Below are 22,305 nucleotides of genomic sequence, written 5' to 3' on the forward strand. Positions count from 1 at the left end.
TGCTATTATAACCACACATGCGAACTGAATTATTTAATTACCTCTTTAATCCTAAAATTTAAATACGCTGAAGCAGATATTGGCTACAGTTAAGGACTATTTACAAAAGATGAATGTGACATTCAGACTGGATGAGGCAATGTTTTGCACAGTAGGTAAAGTGAAGTGGGTTTTATGTTGCAGTCATAATCATCAATAAGAAAAAGATTATATTTTAGTGGAATGTACTACTTACACAATGGCAGCACAAATTATCATTATTTTACACGCCAACAATAGTAATTACAGATTAAAATTGTGTCAGACAGAGAGCCAGAATGTCACCTTGTGATGGGAGTGCCCTTACTGACTGATATAATGAGGTATATCTGACAATCAGCCTTCTGGGTTCAAATGGTGCTCCAGTACAGAGGTTAGGTTAGGTTATTGTTGTTCAACGTCCCGTCGACAACGAGGCCATTAGAGACGGAGCACAAGCTCGGGTTAGGGAAGGATGGGGAAGGAAATCGGCCGTGCCCTTTCAAAGGAACCATCCCAGCATTTGCCTGAAACAATTTAGGGAAATCACGGAAAACCTAAATCAGGATGGCTGGAGACGGGATTGAACCGTCGTCCTCCCAAATGCGAGTCCAGTGTGCTGACCACTGCGCCACCTCGCTCGGTGCTCCAGTACAGAGTTTCAGTATTTCAAGAAGTTTCAGAGCTGTGTGCACTACACTGCAGATTGAAATTTTAATTTCGAAAACAAGATCCTATACTGCGTCTACGCCACTTCTCATCAATGTCCTTTCTTCCATAAGTGATAGTTCAGCAAAGTGTGCAGGAGAGACTCTACAAGGTTTTAAATGTAGGAGAGATGCACTGGCAGAAGTGAAGTAGCTAAGAGAGATTGTGAGCTATGCCCCGACAGCTCAGTTGAGAAAAGCGCTGTTCACAACAGGCAAGGTACTGGGTTCAAGTCTCAATCCGGCACACAGTTTTAATCCACTAGAAAATTTCAAAACCATGCACTGGCCATTGCTGAGAAAGCAGTCACTGTGGAGGATTCATGTCAGAATCCTTATGATAATAGTACAGCATTAATGGTGAAATTGACACAGAAGAAGATGACAGGGCAATTGGCAGCAACGACACTGATACAGCTGTGTGCATGTAAGAAGGTAGGTTGAGGGGAAATTTGCAGTAGCAACAGCAGTGATGCACCAGAAAATAGAAGTGTGAATAGAATGCAGCTATTATAAACCCAATTACAGGTGCATATATTTTGAGCCCTACTGTTTATAGGGTGGGTGGTACAGTAAGTTCGTGAGAGGAAAATGAGTTATTTAAATTCAATAACAGCTACATAACCCACAACCCAACTGTCAAAAACATGTATTAGTAGAAAAAAAAAGTGAGGAACTGGGTGACAATTCATTGGCCCAAATACAGAATGATTTTTAATAGTGCGTGAAGAAACAGACATTGGTGATGGTCTTGCAGCAGTACTTAATTTATGAAGTTTATTCACAATTGCAGAATCTTTCTGACATTAGCTTCAGCAGGTATAAAGATCAGCCCTGCATCTACAGTATAACCGAACCAGGGCAAAATCTTGATAGTGTTGCCCTTCTTACCTGTTATTCCTGTTAGTCATTTATTTCCATTCTGGTGGTCTGAACCTATGGATTTCGCTAATAATTATTACAACAATGCTTATCATTTGCACACCCAGTCAACTACATAAACAAACAGCAATCGGTATTCACCTGGGTCAGCTCCTATAGCTCTATCCAATTTTGTCTGTGGGAAAGTTTGTTTATTTCTTGATGCAATGGGGATTCCCCTGCCGGAGACTTCATGTGCACTATGCACGCATTCAAAAATCAACTCATAATTCATTCAGAAATCAACTTAGAATGTGTTCAAAAATCAACAGGGATGTGTTTCAAAATCATATGGATAATCAATAGACCAATGTGCACTAAATGCTAGGCGCTTTGTGAAACAAGGTTTTTTTTTCTTCAAGAATATGAATTTGGCACCCCCTGAAATTGCCACCTGAGAAAGATACCCAGTTTGAACCCCCCCCCCCCCCCCTTTCAGATTTTGGCCTAATGAAGATACTACCTACTGGTGACACATTAAAGTTTGTGGCAGACCAGGACTCAAACCTGGATTTCCTGCTTGCTGCGAGCAATCACCTCAGCCACTTTGTCTATCCAAGCACCCTTCCAGCACTAACACCAGCTTCATTACGATGTGCTCAATAGGCAAAATGACAATTGCAGTACTAACGTTGAATACATTTGCTTCCTTGAAAACCTGTGACAAGAATCCAAGTAAAGTTGTGAACGATCGGGTCATAAAAAGTATGACATATGGAAGTTTGGGTCAGTCCTGAAAGCATGCAAGGATAGTTGAAGTAGTTAAGGTGACCACTTGTGAAAAACGGGAAAACTAGGTTTGAGTGGCAGTGCGCACAAATTTTCATGTGTCACCAACAGGTAATATCTTTTCAAACACAGACACTGTTTGAGATGAATTAATTATCATTTCTAGCAACATGCAATTTTTGCATAACATACATACTACAATATGAGGTCAAAAACCTGTATGGTTCTTTCTACATCTGATTCAGCTAGATTAGTTTGCTATTTCTTTTGACTACCAAAGTTTCGCAGCTGTACAAATTATACCTTTTCTCGCCAACATATTTTTATTGGCAACCTTTCAGATGCATCTGTGCACCTCTCTCACATTCTTGTTCAAATATTTCCTGTTTCTTGCATCCCCCCCCCCCCCCCCCCCAGCCACAGTGTGCTTTTCCACTGTTTTCTTTATCTTATTTTTTATTCTCTCTATTTTCTGTCAAATTATCCTCGTGGGAAAAATTTTATATTTAAATTCTTTAGCAGTTACCTATGTATCTATTGTTTCTACTCCTAAGTGCAATACTCTCCGAATTTTTTTTAAATGTTGTTATATATGTGGGCTACATGCTGGCCATTTATCGGTTTGTAATTGACTACTTACGTCTATTCAAAAATTCCTCCAGGGTAAAAAAGGGGCTGTCATGTGCAACCACCTTAATGTTCATTTAAAAACACTTCTTCTCTCTGTCAGACATTCTATTTCCATGGTTAGACTAATAAAGAGTTATATAGCTGTGAATTTCAGTGCTTTCTGTGCCAAAGTTAAATTCACTAGTGGAAAGTGCAGATAAATTTTCCCTCTACAATTGTATTTGTCAAGATCTGCATTACTCTCAAATTACAGCTGATTTTTGAGAACAAAATTCATGAATGAATGAATAAATCTACTGTGAGTCTGTGTTTAATATTCCCAAGTGTTTAACAAATGCTTACAAGAACCCACACAATTTTAATAACATTGTTCTGTGCAATAAATATTTTTGCCAACATGAAGAGTTACCCCACAATATTATCCTGTCAGAAATCAGAGAATTAAAATATGTTAAGTTACCCATTTCGAATATTCCCAAAGTTGTTCAATATTCTTATGGGGAAAGCAGTTCAACCTGAAAATTTTAGTAAGTCTGCTACACTTTTTTTTTCTTCCCAGTTTCAGTTATTATCAACACACAAAGCCAAGTACTTAGAATTTGCTACCCAGTGTATTATTTTTTGTTGGTACATTACAGTGATAGGATATGGATATTTTTGACAGTTATAACAGCTGCTATCAAGCAAGTTTCTAATTCCTCAGAGATACTGGCAATCCAAAGTACTAATAATAATTTCTATGGTATGGAAAATTCTGGCAGAACATAAATAATTTAGGAGTGAAGATAAAAACTCACCAATATTGGAAGAATTGAGGTGCTGACAGGGCCACAGAAAACATTTTTACTTTGATAGCTTTTGGATGAACACATTAGCACACTTGTATATGTACAGCTACACTGTGCTGCCTGAAAATACAACACTGCTATTGCAGTTAGGCAGGTGAACTGGGTGAGGGGTTGTGCCAGGTGGTGTGGGTAAGGGGAGAAAATGGGCGGAGAATGGGAAGGAGATTTGGGAGAGGGTGGTTGACAGCTTGGAGGGAGGCAGCAGGGGTGTGAGATAGAAATGCAGGAAGGAGAGGCAGGAAGTTCATGGGAGAAAATGTGACACACGGGCACCGCTACCAGTGAGTTTATGCACGATGACTGTGACATGATGGTCTGGATTGGGAGACGGTATAAGGACAAAGAAAGGGCAGATGTTGGATAGACCGAGTGAGGTGGCGCAGTGGTTAGCACACTGGACTCATATTCAGGACAACGGTTCCAAACCGCATCCGGGCATCCAGATTTAGGTTTGCTATAATATCCCTAAATTGCTCCAGGCAAACGTCGGGGTGTTTCCTTTCAAAGAGCATGGCCAACTTTCTTCCCCATCCTTGACACAATCCAAACTAGTTCTCCATATCTAATGACCTCAATGTCAATGGGATGTTAAACCAAATCTTCCTTGCTTCCTTTTACTGGTGGGTAGAGGGTGTGGGTGCAGGGGTTCACTGGATATTAAGGCCTCAATCTCCGCTAACCTTCAGCACCCAAACCCTAACCAAGTCTCCCTTTCTTCTGTTCTGTCACCCAGTAGCAGTACCCCCCCCTCTGTTACCATCACTGTGCACTGCACTCTCTCACTCTGGTGCCCATGTGTCACATTCCTCATTCATGCACCTGCTCTCTCTTCCTCTGACAGTCCTATCTTGCACACCTGCCACCTCTCTCCAAGAAGTCAGCCACACTACCCCAGCCCTCCCTCCTTCTTCATGACTCTTTTCTTCCCTCACCCACTCCACACAGCACAATCACTCATCCTACTCTATCTGCCTAAATTCTGTCCAAGGATTGTGTAGTCAGTTGACACAGTGTAGCTGTGTGGGTGTCTACATGCATATGCATGTGAAATCTAGCTCAAAAAATCATTTGTCCAGAAGCCTGTGAAGTTTTCATTCCTTTTTGTGTGCCTGTCTATGACTCAACACTTCCCTATTTGGTGAGTTATTTCTTTGATACCTACACTATACACACAATAATCATTTCTTCAAGATTAATATGCAACATAACAGCAGTAAATGGCTTCTTACTGTAAATACTAAACTCAACAGCAAACTTAGGCAAAAGTACATTTATGGTGAGCCAAACTGCTTGATCGTTTGCTGCAGTTGGTAACTGACAATGAATCAGACAAAGTGAACTCAGTGAATACTGAGTTGTATGTGGGTAGCCAATGGCAATGGTAGTTCGTAATTTCCTTTGCTATATAAATGAAGTTACCTGGTATTTTGTCTAAGCAGAACTATTAGGTCCCAATCTAACGACCACCTCTGAAATCTTGACATATTCTGGAAAAATAGCCAAATATTTGTGACAATGAAGATTATATGAGCAAGCAATTCCAACTGGTGCTGTATCCTATCATCTGACTGGCTAAGACCAACGATAAGTTCCCAACAGAAGCACACAGTAAATTAGCCTAAGTTTATATTTAACTAATAGAACACTTGTTTCGGATAACCTAATGAAAAAGTAAAGGAATTCGTGTGAGAGAGGTTTTGTAAGCCATTTTTAATGTAAAAACGATACACCTCTTCCTTCCATGCAAGAAGAAATAAACCTCTCTGTTAGACCATAGTTGACACAAAGGTGAATTTATCAATATTAACTGCTGGACTTTTGGGTTAATAGTGTCAGATATGCACTAAACATGTGAACATTTTTCATAAGGGTGAAGTTATAATTATCATCATCACTCATAAGTATAACCATTTCACATAAAACGTCTAGTTTTCACAGCACTTAAGACATAAAAATAATGGAAAACTACTTTACCTAGTTGTCCTGATTTGTGTGATTGTCGGGGCAAATGTGGTCCTTTCATCTTGCATGTTGGCCAACGGTTCCATTCCACTGTACACACAACGACACTGGCAGGGCAAGTCTCCAAGTGCTTTCCCCTCTCTTTGCGAGGCATGGTAAATGGGCACCCATTTCCAGAATTAATGCAAGGAACTCTTAAATTCAGACACAATAGTAAATGTTCTGACATTTTGCACTTGTGGAACATAAATCCACAATCATTTGGGCAGTCAATAATACCACATTTCTCAGTTCTCACTCCTTTTGCTTTGCATTCTTTAACTTTAATGCAGTTCTGACAATGGCTGTGATCCTCATCAAGTGGAAGACCTAACTTTTTACACTCTGGATGCATCTTTTATGTCTTGTGTTCGAAATATTTCTTAAAATACCTGGAACAATGGAAAAGGAAACCTAATCTAAGTATAGCATCTTTTACTCAGTAATTATTTGTAGGCAGACTGTCACATCAACACAAACAATCAATTATATGAGAACAAGAGATTAATAAAACTTGTCCTCAGCCAACATCCAATGTTACAACATCTGATTTAGCTTTAGATTTTTACTCTAAATGAATGCTTACAATTTGAGATAAACTCTTTCTGTAACACAAAGTGCCTTTTATTGTAAAAATATGATGGTGTTTAATCTAGTGCAATAGGGGATGCTATTCAACAGTCGTCCGCAGCTCGTGGTCTTATGGTAGCGTTCTCACTTCCTAAGCATGGGGTCCCAGGTTTAATACTCGGTGGGGGGTCAGGGATTTTCACCTGCTCCGAGGTGACTGGGAGTTGTTGTGTCGTCATCATCATTCATCTCCATTACACACACACACACACACACACACACACACACAGAGGGTGCATACTTGGGGCACCAAGTCATTGTTGTTGTGGTCTTCAGTACTGAGACTGGTTTGATGCAGCTCTCCATGCTACTCTATCCTGTGCAAGCTTCTTCATCTCCCTGTACCTACTGCAACCTACATCCTTCTGAATCTGTCTAGTGTATTCATCTCTTGGTCTCTCACTACGATTTTTACCCTCCACACTGCCCTCCAATACTAAACTGGTGATCCCTCCTTCTAGCCAAGTTGTGCCACAAACTTCTCTTCTCCCCAATTCTATTCAATACCTCCTCATTAGTTATGTCATCAACCCATCTAATCTTCAGCATTCTTCTGTAGCACCACATTTCGAAAGCTTCTATTCTCTTCTTGTCTAAGCTATTTATTGTCCACTTTTCACTTCCATACATGGCTACACTCCATACAAATACTTTCAGAAACGACTTCCTGATACTTAAATCAATACACGATGTTAACAAATTTCTCTTCTTAAGAATACTTTCCTTGCCATTGCCAGTCTACAATTTATATCCTCTCTACTTCAACCATCATCAATTATTTTGCTCCCCAAATAGCAAAACTCCTTTACTACTTTAAGTGTGTCAGTTCCTAATCTAATTCCCTCAGCATCACCTGACTCAATTCGATTAAATTCCATTATCTTCATTTTGCTTTTGTTGATGTTGATCTTATACCCCCCTTTCAAGACACTGTCCATTGCGTTCAACTCCTCTTCCAAGTCCTTTGCTGTCTCTGACAGAATTACAATGTCATCGGCGAATCTCAAAGTTTTTATTTTTTCTCCATGGATTTTAATGCCTACTCCGAACTTTTATTTCATTTCCTTTATTGCTTGCTCAATATACAGATTGAATAACATCGGGGATAGGCTACAACCCTGTCTCACTCCCTTCCCAACCACTGCTTCCCTTTCATACCCCTCGACTCTTATAACTGCCATCTGGTTTCTGTACAAATTGTAAATAGCCTTTTGCTCTCTGTATTTTATCCCTGCCACCTTCAGAATTTGAAAGAGAGTATTCCAATCAAGTCATTAATGAACTAAATCACTTTAAAAAATTCCTTAACAGCCATTCCCTGTCAATAGAAAGTTTAGCTACTATCTTTACAGGCTACTATGCAGAATATTTACAAGTAGTTGTCTTGGGATAGTTATGTCACATGCAGCTACAGGAAACAGACTAGAAGCAAACTATTATTAAATCAATTTATAAGTTTTCTATTAATCCCCAACAATCTATCATATGATATGATAAATTTTATTTACATTCCTTTTATGGTTATATAAGGGCAGGAGTGAAAACTGTGTATAAATGCTCAAGTTGTATAGCCCCAGTAGTATTACCTGTCCTGATCAAGGCCACTCTAGCAGTGCCTGACACTTTAGTAAATCATTTTACAACATAATGCCATTTACAAACCAGAAATTTTTTATAGAATTATTATTAAATGATTCAAAAGTTGGGACTAAAATGGATGGGATGAAATATCAAGTATGCATATGAAGAGCAGCACACCACATGTTAGTGCTGCACTGTCACCTGTAGCCTTTCCCCCTCAGATTTGGTCAGATGCCAGGCAGATTAAAAACCACTCCTTAGTGAAACCACATCATTCCATAAAATGAGAGATACACAATTTAGATGGCTACAGGTTAATTTCCATAATACTATCAATGTTACATGTTTCTGAGAACATCATATGCATATGAGCAGGAACACACTTTTGGAAAACATGACACTATCAGCAGAAAAGAGTGGTTGACATTTTATACAGTTCTATTATTTTTAAAACAAAATATAAGCATATACTGCATAATATAGGTCCCATTAATTACTCATCTGTGCTACAGGCCCCATGCAACGTTAAACTGAGTCACCCCAGACCAAGGGCACCCATATGACAGTTGGTAGGGGGAGGTGGGGGGACTAGACGGAGGTGGGGTGGTGGGAGGGGGGAGGTTATGGAGTATTGTAAATATTCTGGAAGATGATTGGCGACTTGTAAGTATGTGTAAAAAAAGTTTCAGTTCCAGCCCCATTAAAAACCTACGTAATACTGACTTTTAAATGATTTTCTTGAAAGAAAAACATGCGATTACACTATTTTTTTCCTTTCCCCTAAGAGCCAGGGGTGAAGTGGGGGATGCTGAGCAGGTAACCCCTTTCACCACACACCTGGGTGCCTTTGCTCAAGCTACTTACAGTGAGCAGAGTGGAATAATTCATAGAAATTAAACTATTGCCTTGACTATTTTCTACTGTCTTCAGTTAATCACAGGTCCACTGATCCAAAGAGGATGCTAGGTTCACCACAGATCCTTCAAGCTTTAAACTGACTGTCTCTGACTACAGAGCAACATTACACTAAAACTGAGACATATGCTTCCCTGAGCTCATGCGGATAGATGCAACTATATTTCAATTCACTGTTGTATGCAACATCACTTAAATAGTTGCTTTTACTGTAGTACAAGCTACATTCAGAAATCTTGTGCCTTTTAACTGGCTGTATTTGTTTTCCTTCTGTTTCTTTGATACTGTGTGAAAGAAGTCTAAGTTAATTTTATTTTAACAATTTTTGTCAGAAAGAACCTGCCTGATTACTTCAGTCCCTGAATTTTCTGCTTCCCAAAACATACTCTGTTCAATATAGGGTTATATACCTTGCAATTAATGGATGTCAGTGTAAATAAATATTGTTGGTCAGTCTGTAAAGATTAGCACACAGCACACTAGCTTGCAAGACAGGCAGGAGAAAAGAGTCTCAACACTGGGCTCCAGTATGTTGTTTATAGGTAGCACTCCCTCTCATGTAGGCAAATGCTGGGCTAATACCAAAGCTCTAACTCAAAGAATACTATCCACAAACTGTTAAAATACAATAATACACACAACAAAAGTTTACATAACTCACAGGTAGATGGTGTACACGACTTCCATCCCTTAAGTTAACCAATGACTGTTGTGACAGGTGGCCATCTTGCCATGAAGTTAAAGTAAAATAATTTTGCCAAATCATAAATACAGAAGGCTCTGTATAATGCAATAAAGGCTCAAGAAGACAGAGACTAGAAATTTAGAGGATAACTGTTTTGTGTGCTGCTGGTCCACACCTATTGCAGGTCCAACCACATTTACATGCAACAATAGTCTGTCCTTATCTCCGACATCTGAAACACATCACAGGCTTTGACATAAAAAGTGTTGGAGTGTAAGCCCATATGGACTCTGGCTAAGCATGTGAGATGAATGTTTAAACAAGTACTACTCTTTTCTCCAATGTACCTTTTACTTTTATCATATATTTTTATTTTTTATTTCTGTGACACCAGTATCTGCCTAATCTTCCAGTGACTCTCACGTCCAGGTTAATAATGTCACAGCATGACACAACGTCCTTACAGAAGCTGAATGTACTGTGCAGTAATTTTGCTATTTGAATGGAGTTAGTCTATAGGTTAAATTTTGCAACATTTTTAGTTTTCAAGGAAGCTAATAATATTTCGAACAATTTCTGATTTTGTGGAGGAAAAATATTTTCCAAGCAGCTTAAATCTTTCATACCAACAAGGTGCCAATGTTGACCTTCTAATGGCCATATGTTTGTTTTATACAAGGGTTGATCAGGAAGACTACCTCCATAAGTTTGGCTTGGTGGGTTGACTGTCCATGCCCCCGATAGTACACAAATGGTGGGCTGACCATTCATGCCTTGTAGCAGACAAAAGGTGCTAGGAGTGTTACAAGTTGACAATTTGTTTCCACATAATACCTAATACCTACACGTATCAACACATGTTAACAAAGATAGTCAGGCATACATAAGCGAGATTAATACAACTGAATATGGTAAATGCCCTGCAGACTGGTCACTGACAACTGTTCCACTTCAGCAGTCATCTGAACTATTGACATGCCCACCACTATGATAGTGTCATGGATCAAAGACAAGATGTGGTACTGACACAGTAATGTGTCTGGAAACTACTGCTAGTAGATATGAGATAACTCTTTTTCTTAAAATCTCCTTGCAATGCAAAGCAGAAGTAAATAAAGTGGCTGCACTCTACAAAATAGAACAAAGTCTGAAAGATCATCATGAAGTCCTCACTTGATCTATGTACCTGTTCAGAAGTTACAAATGTAAAATTCAGCTACCCTCAAATCAGCTAACAAAATAATGGCATGAGAACTCAAGTCTTTGACTCAATAAGTATAATAATATCATCATTATACATAAATGCAAGAAATCCCATTATTATTGTTATCAGTAAAAATAACAGCAGCATTTGGTTGTTACAAGTATTATTAAGTTATTATCTCATAATTGAACCCAATGTATGTATCACTGCTGTTTAAATTACTGAACCAAGCAAACTATCACACAACAGCATATATTTTACTTCAGATTCAGCATTATAAGAATCCATACCCAATATGAAACATTAAAATCTGTTATTTACTCCACTGCTTTAATTAGTTGCTTATGAGTAAGACTTTTCTACTGCTAACAGCATAAATCCATGTTGACTACTACACCATTCTCCATGCCCTGGTTTCATAACCATAACATTTCTATTATATGTTAATTCTCAACACTTCCTTCTACAAATTCTCTGTGTTACTCACTTAGCTGTCAATACATCATTACATAATGATAAGATGCTTCAGTATTGTCAAGTAATCTAAAACCATCAATGGTATACAATATATTAAAATCCTTACAACCAAAATAATGACAAATAATACTGCATCTATTGTGTGAGCTCCCAGAGATCAGTAACATACATTGTGATTTTCATTAAAATATTGTTCTACACGATTTCCTTCGATCTTCGGGTGACATGCAGATGCGCATATGGTAACATAGAACATAAAATAAGTTAATGTACAACATGCTAGTTTTCCACATGATATGTTTTAAAAATTGTCAAAGTGTTGGCATACTAAACACATTACCAATCGCTCCGGGTCCAAAACAAAACATCATAATCCAATTTTTGCAATAATGTCGTTCTCATACATTCAAGCATATCGTAAATGAGGAGGACGGTGGACTTACACAACTTTCATTTTTGTCACTAAACTGCCTGTTTACGTGATGACTTCTGACAACTATCTTTGAATTTAATAAAAAATCATCAATTGTTTACCGGTCAAGGAAAAATACTTACAGTAATTGCAAAATACATCCCCTTTGGTTTATTTCATATTCTGAAGACGTTATTCTTTCGACCAATGGTGATACTTGAGACTTTTTTTGTACACGAGCGGCTTCGGCCGCAACTGCTGCACTTGAGAACACATTGACAGTTCGTTTTGACACTTCAACCTAACCTTATCAAACAGTATCGTGGCGAGCATGATTTAAAGTTAGCCTCACAACATCTGTTTATATGAAAATTTTCAGGTTTAAACAACGCAATACACAAACATAACACTCAATCATTCGCACTCTCTATTGTAAAACACACCTCATGCAACACTGCTTATCGGCAAAGATATTGCAAGACATGCCCAAATGCTTAACCTCCTTGCTCTTTCTTGTGAGCCTTGGCGGGAGATAAAAAGCGTTGGTGGATGGAGCCAATCTACTTAACACCCGACCTCTAAGTATCGCCAGTGTAGCAATCTGATCAATATAAATAAGTGCTGTAAACTAATTTCTGCTTGATGATGCATGGCTACAACAGCCAAATAATTACCAAGTACACTTCATTGTATTAAACATTTATCATGACAAGTTAGTTATTATTTCATCAATGAAAGTAATTCAAACGTCTTGTAACATATTGTAAATCCATGAGAACAGTTTCAGTTAACCTTCGCAATACCAGGTTAGGGGAGAGCCTACTCCACCATTCGCACGAGCTAAGTTAACACTCGGTGCCGTGGCAAATGGGAGCAACCGTGTCAAAGGGAAATGCCTTTTTGCATTTGCTCCCATCAGCCATTCCTCTGAGAATCAACTTAGTTTGAGTGAATCATACCCGTCGTTGTTGTTGTGGTCTTCAGTCATGAGACTGGTTTGATGCAGCTCTCCATGCTATCATGCATACCATCATGCCCATCCTTTTAAAATACTGTAATCTGGTCCCGTACTTCACATTTAAAGATTTCGAAAAGAAGGTTTATTTTTAATGATTTATTATACCAGATTCGGTAACTGTTTTGAATTTTTCGGTTAAACATAGACCAAAAATATAAGTATCCGTAGTAAATGTGACTTTTCGCAATAAAATAATGTCGTATTCATATTTTCAAGTTCGGGATCCTCCTTACACATCCATAGGTCTTTAAAAAGTATGTTGCGAATAAAACGTAACGATAATTAATGAAACCTGTAGTTATCAAAATACTCACAGTGGTGTGCCGTGACAATTCAGACAACTGAGGCACTGAATATTATAGTTATATTATTAATTAAAACATAAATATAATTCTAAAGTGGCCGATTTCAGCACCTTACATGAGATTCATTCAGAAAGTAAACGACAAATACAACGTGGACAGGTAGAACCGTTAGGCAGAAATAATACTAATAGCAAAACCAAGGTTCATACTGGCACGTAAGATTTTGAGAACTTAGCATATTATCATTGGGAAGGTGGTTTGGATGGACACAGGAAAGAGCTGTTTTGAGCTGTGGAACAAGCGAGGTGGCTGGTGGCTGGCCAGAGCTTCACACAGCAGCTGCTTTGGCGGCACAGTGTCACCAGTGACTGTAGGAGGCGCCGGGCGAGACTGAGACCACACAGGTGGAAGGAGAGAGAGAGAGAGAGAGATAGAGAGAGAGAGAGCGTACATGCGAGACAGAGAGAGAGAGACTGCTTCTCGCCGTTACGACAATACAACGGTTGGAACGGGACACAAATACGGCGCAGCTGTGAAAGGTGGGAGAACCGCGAGAAATTTCAGAGTCCTAATTGGCCGAAAATGTGCAGGGATACATGTGAGAGGAGCTAGAAAGTTTGGCGGCAACAAGAGGTACTGAGGACTCTGGTGTCTGGTGTAGTGCTGGGCAGACACGGAGAGACTTGTGGACGAGTGGCGGGCTAGACATAGGTTTGAAGATATTTCTGGCATTGCGACCAGTGATCCCTCTCCAATTGTTCAGAGTTAGTGCATACATCTCCACAAAAGCAGTATCATCTGTTGCTCTGAGAAGAGAACATATTTGTGCTCACTTGGAGCGTTCGAATGCAACATTAAGTGTTCCTTTGCTGCCGCGCACTTGAGTCTACAAATTACTCCTGGCGTTTGTGCAAGTAGATTGTGTACCGACTCGTGACGAACTCTGTAGATGAGTAACTTACGGCCAGGAGGTTTTTGGCCGGAATAACGTCCACGTTTTTAGATAAAGTCACGCCAGTGGCTGGGACGACCGTTGTGGTATTCACACTGAATTACGGTGATATTAGCACAAACAGCAGGCGAAGTAGGGCCCTAATATTGTAAATGAGTACATGTTCCACTAGCTCTTTGCTTGAGCTCTCTGATTCTGTGTCCATTTAGGTGGAGCTTCAGTAGAACAACATCTTGTGTGACCAGTATCAACCAACGTAAGTTAGGGTAAGGGGCGCGATAAGGAATTTAGCTTCCATTGTGCCAATGGTAGTGTAGTTAGTTTAAGAAGTTAATTTGATTGGTGTTGCAGTGTCTTATGTTAGTAATATTGCTCATCCTGTTTTTAATAATTAATTTGTGATTTCGTTACATACCATAATTAAGTTTATTATCATTTCTGCAGGTAGCAAACCACTTATTGAGGATAAGAACTTTATCGACAGAAATTATTATTCAAAATTGATGCAAACAGTAATGGGGTTATTATTCATACAGTTAAACAGAGCCAAAATCGGATAGCACTAAAGAAGTAAGGATGTTTCATAGACATTATAATCCCTGTACGTTTCATGTGGCGACCGTGTCGTCGGCAGGCATTTACTTATTTATTATTACAAGTAGTACCTTCACTGCGAAGACCTGGTGTAAGGCAGCTCAACAGAAGCAGATGGACTCTTTGCAAAAGCAAAAGCAAAGTTACAGTTTGTCTCAATGCCAAGACCCAGTAAAGACAACCACTAAGTTGTAAGAATGTGTGGAGGAGGGCTTGACACATTGTGCGCAAGCGACAGAAGAAGATAAAGGTACAGGACATCAGACAGAAGAGGAATACTAGCTCGTGAATGGCAAATTTATATACTCAGGTGCACTGTTCGTTGGGATAATTAGAAGTTTCGGGGACATTTCTGTATGTCATCCATCACCAATTCGACAGCTAATGTTTTAAAAAATTCGTTTCACAGGAAAAAGTATATAACAGTGCAGTTGGTGTAAGCAGAGAAAGCAGTGGAGAGAACTATTCTGACCAATGGAGTAGCTGTACATTTGACAGCAAAGTATTATCAAAGGAAGTTAATATTTTTCTTAGAACAGGACTAACTAGTAGTTTGTGTGCATGACTTGCATGGTATTTAACACTAACACATTAACATGTATGTATGAATACGACAGAATGTTTTATTTCATAGTTTTACTAAATATACTTTCTTAAGTGGTAAGATAATATGTAATACTTAGATGATGTAAAATTTCTTAGTAGAAAAATCTATTTTCAAGACATTTTTACAAAGCTAATCAATTTGGTTTTTAACTTAAAGATTCTCTAGTCACTTTTATAAATTTATTTGTCATTCATACTTAATTCAACCCCTTCACATACATGAATGTATTGGAGCTGAAAACTTAGATGTCTGTGGTGGTTTGTATAGTAAAACCGTAGTGGAAAGAACAGTGGGTGCTTTGAGGATTCCCCTTGACTTAGTAGAGGTAGCCGCATTGAAAGCAAGAGCTTTTCACTTGGCGCATAGCTGAGCTGGGTGGCTCAGATCTTCAACACAGCCAAACAGTTGGCACAGGGTGGCGGCTCACGGTATTTTACATGGACAATAGAGACAGCAGTACAGTCACCACACACAGCCACTACAGACAGTACTAGTGAACCCCCTGAATGACTAAAAGATCTCATTAATGAGCACCTCTCACAACTATACAATTCTCTTTCGAGTTTGTAGGACCAAATGTCAGTCCAGTATATGATTACCTGAAAACTTATCAGTCAAGCTTACACAAAGTTTGGGCACAAGTTGCCAGTGCAGAATTTCATGATTAATTGTGATATTATGGGGTAATTTCCGTATGTAAGTTTACAATTCTAATTATATGTTTTCACAAGTTTGTTTTGTTTTGGGCACTAGTTGCCATTACCCTGTTATAAAGTTTGGGAACATGTTTCCATTGCAGATTTGCACTATCAATTTTGACATTTTGAGGGGTTATTTCCAGATGTGTTACCATAATGTTTTTATGCATGTTTTGGAGAAGAGTCATTTACATTTGGGAAGTCCAATTTTAGCAAAGGTTTTTGAGGTACAAATTGCTATTTAACTTCTTTCAGAATGAATTCAAGCCTTAATTGTTGTACAATTTTATTCAAGTTCTCACACAAGTTGGTATCTGTAATGTCTTGTCAAACATATTTTGTTTTACATGATAACATTTTCACATAATTTCTTAATGTGTCTTCACAGAGTTTTGTTTTGTTTTACATGTTACCATTTTCATAATTTCAAACATTGTGCAACCTGTTGTCTGTATTTTGATGTTTCCTTATATTTCTGTTTTATGTTTTGTTCAGCTCATGTGAATTTTTTTTTATTTTAATGTTTTGATACAGATGTTAGAGTTAAATTTTGGCCAGAAAAAGTACATATTCTTGTGGATAACACTTGTAGTGCGTATATGCTCTGTTTTTATGACGTTTGCTGGTGCTGCTTCAATCGACATTACACCTTTTCAATCATTCAATAAATGCAAATGCACATCATGTAAGAAAATGCCATGTAAAGATGTTAAAATTGATGTGATGTTGTTTGTTTGACAAGTTAATACAGCTGCAGAAACGTTTGCAGATCACCTTAGAATCATTGTTTTAAGTTAACTCAAGTGATACTACTAGTTCACTTATAAAGTTTCATGTCTTTGAAATAACAGTAAATGTGCAAGGGTCACAAGAATTGAACATAGAAATACATCATGATACTTCTGCTTCTCTTGTTTTGTCATTATTTTCATATCAAAATAATCTTTAAAGAAACAGTAGATAATGAAATTGTAATACTAGTAATGAGTCATGCTTCATCTTTGCATTTTATTCAAGATTAATAATTTTGCATATTTAAATTTTGAGTCACATTTTATACGAAAATAAGTAATTTAATGGTGGATGGCCACAGGTAATAAGTAGTCATGAATAATTAAGTTTCTCGGCTAAGATAAGTGAATGTGTGGGAAGGATAACTGAAGTATGTGAGAGATTAATGAGTGTGGTAGCTGTTATGTATGAGGTACGTCTGAGGCCTCAAAAAAGTAGGTGGGGGACTACCATTGCAGTACAGACAGACAGCTACACTGTTTACTGTAAGTCTGATCTGTTTTAAATATTTTTTACACTGTATTGCTCACTGGGTCATCTACATAGACATGTATCCATGATGAGTCACAGAACAAGAAGTTCTATCAAGAGGTGACCAGTAGACAAGTAATTGATGACCACAGTTTAAATTTTTTAATGTAGAATATTTTTGAGGTAGTCTCCATGCGGCAGATTGGCACAATGGAGGTGAGTAAAAAAAAAGGAAATTTAGAGCTTGATCGAAATCGAAAGATACAAATTGGAATTTGTTTTCTAAGGGCTATGTTATGTAAGGTGGCAGATTTCAGCTCCTCAGAAAGTTAATGACAAATACCACATGGACAGGTATAGCAGTTAGGTAGAATAATACTAACAGCAAAACCAAGGTTCATACTGGTATGTAAGATTTTGAGAACTATGCATACTAAAACTGGGAAGGTGGTTTGGAGGGACATAGGAAAGAGCTGGCAGGCGAGATGGCCAGCGGCTGACCGGAGCTTCACACAACAGCTGCTTTGGCGAAAGAGTGTCACCAGTGACTGTAGGAGGCGCCGGGCGAGTCTGAGACCACACAGGTGGAAGGAGAGAGAGAGAGAGAGAGAGAGAGAGAGAGAGTACATGCGAGACAGAGAGACTGCTTCTGGCCGTTGCGGAAATACCAAAGTTGGAACAGGACACAAATACGGCGCGCCTGTGAAAGGTGGGAGAACCGCGAGAAATTTCAGAGTCCTGATTGGCCGAAAACGCGTAGGGATACACGTGAGAAGAAGTGGAAAGTTTGGCGGCAACAAGAGATAGAGACGTAGAGAGGACTTGCGTATCTGGCGTGGTACTGGACAGACACAGAGTGTCTGGTCAACGAGTGGAGGGCTAGATATAGGTTTGAAGATATTGTTGGCATTGCGACCAGTGATCCCTCTCCAATTGTTCAGAGTTAGTGCATACATCTCCACAAAAGCAGTATCATCTGTTGCTCTGAGAAGAGAAAACATATTTGTGCTCACTTGTAGCATTCGAATGCTGCCACGCACTTGATTCTGCGAATTACTCCTGACATTTGTGCAAGTAGATTGTGTATCGACTCGTGATGGACTCTGCAGCTGAGCAACTTATGGTCAGGTGTTTTTTGGACGGAAATCACGTCCACGTTTTTAGATAAAGTCACGCCGTGGCTGGGACGACCGTTGTGATGTTCACACTGGATTACGGTGATATTAGCACAAACAACAGGCAAAGTAGGGCCCTGTAATTGTAAATGAGTACATTTTACACTAGCTCTTTGCTTGAGCTCTCTGATTCTGTGTCCATTTAGGTGGAGCTTCAGTAGAACAACATCTTGTGTGACCAGTATCAACCAACGTAAGTTAGGGTAAGGGGCAGTATAAGGAATAGAGTTTCCATGGTGCCAATGATAGGGTAGGTAGTTTAAAAAGTTAATTTGATTGGTGTTGTAATGTCTTAGGTTAGTAACATTGCTCATCCTGTTTTTAATAATTAATTTGCGATTTCGTTACATACCATATTTAAGTTTACTATCTTTTCTGCAGATAGCAAACCACTTATTGAGGATAAGAGCTTTATTGACAGAAATTATTATTCAAAATTGATACAAACAGTAATGGGGGTATTATTCACACAGTTAAACAGAGTCAAAGTCGGATAGCACTAAAGAAGCAAGACTGTTTCATAGACATTATAACCCCCATTTGTTTCATAGTTATATTATTAATTCGTTAATTTTGTTACTATTACAATTTTAAGTAAACAATAGTAAATCAAGGGCCAGGCTCACCTCCATAACACTCGCTAAAGGTAATAATTTAAATTAAAAGAATGAATATTAAAAATTGAAATTACATCTGGTAACAGTTAAACTGAAAGAATAGATACTGAAATACGCTCACAGAAATAATGGCGACAACAAAAAATAATTAATGTTGCGAATGGAATTTTGGTAATACATTTGTCTAGGTAATGTATGTAAGTGATTAAGATTAATAACCAGTGTAACTGCCAGAATGTTGAATACACATATGCAAACATGCATGAATTGTGTTGCACAGGTAGCAGACAGCAGTTTGTGGGATAGAGTTCCACACCTTTTGATTTGGTCTCGTCAACACCGGGGTGGTTGATGATGTTTGTTGGTGACATTGAAGTAGTCGTCCAATGATATCCCATATCTGCAGGATTGGAGACAGATCTGGTGACTGAGCAGGGTAAGGCTACATGTCGATACTCTGTATAGCACGCTCGCTTACAACAATGGTATACAAACAGCTGGCAAAGTAGGGCCCTATAATTGTAAATTCATAAAATTCTGTGACACTGCGAAATTTCTTATCCAGTATCTATCAAGCAAGGAACCTTTTCTTCAAATATAGTTACTACTATAGGTTGTCCCACGTATTCACTTCTAATTACAGACTTGGGTGCTTCAAACAAATCTTGCACTACTTCGAGTCTGTCAAAGCCTACCCCTTCTGTGGAAAGTACATTTAACTTAACTGGCTCCCCTTTCACTTCATTATTAGTGGCGGCTTTTACTATCTGTTCCACCATAGACAAATCAAAACATTTCTCTATCTTCTCACCCTCCAGAATAATCTTTGTTTTTGCAACCCTATCCAAGGTGCCGTTGGAACTATCTAAATCATTTACTTCTTCTTCCTCTTCCGTCCCTTCATCCTCACTCTCCGAAATTACTTGATTCAGTCTATTTACAACATGCTGAGCAGGGCAAGGCAACATGTCGATACTCTGTGGAGCACGCTCGCTTACAACAATGGTATATGACTGAGTGTTATCCTATAGCAAAACACCCTCTGGAATGCTGTTAGTGAATGGCAGCACAATAGATGGAATCACCAAATTGGCGTACAAATTTGCTGTCAGAGCCTGGGATAACCATGAGAGTCTCCTGCTGTCATAAGAAATCGCACCACAGACCATAGCTTCAGGTGTAGGTGCAATGTCTAGTAGGCAGACAGGTTGGTTGCAGGCTCTTCTACCAACACGCAGCCACCAATGGCACCAAGGCAGAACCATATTACATCACGAAATGAAGGGAAAAAATGAAGTGAAGGTGTTGTGCTGGATGTTTTAAAATCATTATCATTATTATTTAGTTGTATAACATGTTTTTTATCAAACCACTACTCTGTTTTATCTAAGCAATTCTTCAATGTATAAAATGTATTGCATAACAGGTACTTCTTAGCTGCCTTTTTAAATAAGTCTGTTTCTGCTATTTCTTTAATCTCTTTGGGTAATTTATTGTACAGTTTTTTTTTCCTTGGAAGAAAACGCCGTTTCGAGTTTTATGTTTATCTTTTCTTCATAAATGTAAGTTGAGTCCATCTTTTGTTGCATGGTCATGGACAGAGCTGTTTGTGCAGTAATTATCAATGTTATTTTTATGTGTACAACTGACTGGTAAATGTATTCACATGGAGGAGTTAAAAATCCCCAGTGTTTTGAGCAGATCTTTATAATGAGCTCGACTAGTGTTTTTGGTTATTGTTGTTATGGCTCTTTTCTGGAGTTTGAAAATTGTGTTCATATTTTTCTCGTTTGTTCCCCAAAACAGAACGCCATATCTAAGAATTGAGTGTACATATGAGTAATATGTAACTAAAAGACACTGCATAATACACAGATGATAGGATTCTAAGTGCATCACATGCTGATGACATCGTTTCCAAGTACCTATGTGTGTTCACACCACTTCAACTGAGAATCAATATTCATTCCTAGAAATTTTGCATTTGTTACACAGTCTATAGAGGTGCCATCTACATTTAATTTACCATTGTCATTTTTCCTCTTAAACTGAAATTCATGGCATTAGTTTTCTTTCATGTTCAATGTCACTTTATTGCTTATTGACCAATCGTAAACTTCCTTGAGAGTTTCATTTGCTTTCTTGACAAGGAGTTCGCTTGTTTTCTCAGCAACTATAATATTTCTCACATCAGAGAAGTCATTGATGTATATCAGGAATAGTATTGGTTCTAATATTCTACCTTGCAGAACCCCTATATTAATGTATTTTGCTTCTGTTATGTGTTTTACTAAATATTTAGATCTATTTGAAGTATGTGTTATCTCTACTTTTTGCACCCTCTCTGCTAGGTATGATCGAAACCAGTCATTAGCTACCACTCTTATTCCTAATGCTTCTAATTTATTTAATAGAATCTTGTGGTCGACTGTATCATACGCCATAGAAAGATCTAAAAATGTTCTTGTGACACACTAATCTTTTTCAAGAGCATCAAGTACAACTTTTGTGAATTCTACTGTGGCTGACTCTGCATTTTTGCCACTTTGAAAACCAAACAGTGATTCGCTTAAAAGATTATATTTATTCAGATAATTCATTAATCTGTCTTGCATAATTGCTTCTATTATTTTTGAGAATGCTGATGGCAGGGAAAAATTGAGATAATTTCTTATGTCTTCTGCATTACCTTTCTTAAGCAAAGGTACAACTCTTGCCTCTTTTAGCTGCTCTGGAAATGTCCCTGATGTGAAGGATTCATTTATTACATTTGTTAAAGGGCCTTGTATAATCCCAATGCATTGCTTCAGTACACACATTGGTACCTCATCTAAGCCTACTGACTTTTTATCTTTTAGTTTTTGAACAGTTTTATTGACTTTATCCTCTGTATTTATTGCAACATTTTTACAGGTATTATATTTGTTTAGGGGAATTTTTGGTGTAACGTCTCTTCAATAGTTAAAAATGCTCGTTTACATAGTTTGCTAACTCTTGTAGATCATTTATTACCTTATCCCCCTCCCTTAGCAGTATGTTACTCTGCACTTGTTTGTCTCTCCCCATTTCCTTTTTGATAACATCCCAGACTGCTTTGCTTCTATTTTGTCATCAAATGACTTTTTTGCAGCAATCAGCACCTTCCTATCGATCTTTTTGTATCTACGATAGAAATTTAAGAATTCTGGATCACTGCGAATCTTTTTCATGGACCTGAGATGTGTAAGTGTTTGGGAGGACTTCCTAATACCTGCTGTTAACGATCTGTTTTTGTGAGGTGTTGATACTGTCATGCATACTTCTGGAAATGCGTTTTCG

The 22,305-nt window shown here is 38.3% G+C and overlaps 1 protein-coding gene across 1 annotated transcript in view; it reads right to left on the minus strand.

Annotated features, from left to right (window-relative positions):
* LOC126298683 (F-box only protein 30-like) overlaps positions 1 to 12,244 on the minus strand; it is a 75,322-nt gene extending 63,078 nt beyond the window's left edge. The window contains exons 1-2 of the mRNA XM_049990119.1: positions 11,902 to 12,244; positions 5,828 to 6,246 (exon numbers count right to left, since the gene is read on the minus strand). Coding sequence (XP_049846076.1) covers positions 5,828 to 6,209 — 382 coding nt within the window. The 5' untranslated portion in view covers positions 6,210 to 6,246; positions 11,902 to 12,244. The remainder of the gene's footprint in view (positions 1 to 5,827; positions 6,247 to 11,901) is intronic.
* Positions 12,245 to 22,305: the final 10,061 nt, after the last annotated feature.

The sequence above is a fragment of the Schistocerca gregaria genome, chromosome X (genome assembly GCF_023897955.1).
Source record: "Schistocerca gregaria isolate iqSchGreg1 chromosome X, iqSchGreg1.2, whole genome shotgun sequence".
NCBI classification, from domain to species: Eukaryota; Metazoa; Arthropoda; class Insecta; order Orthoptera; family Acrididae; genus Schistocerca; species Schistocerca gregaria.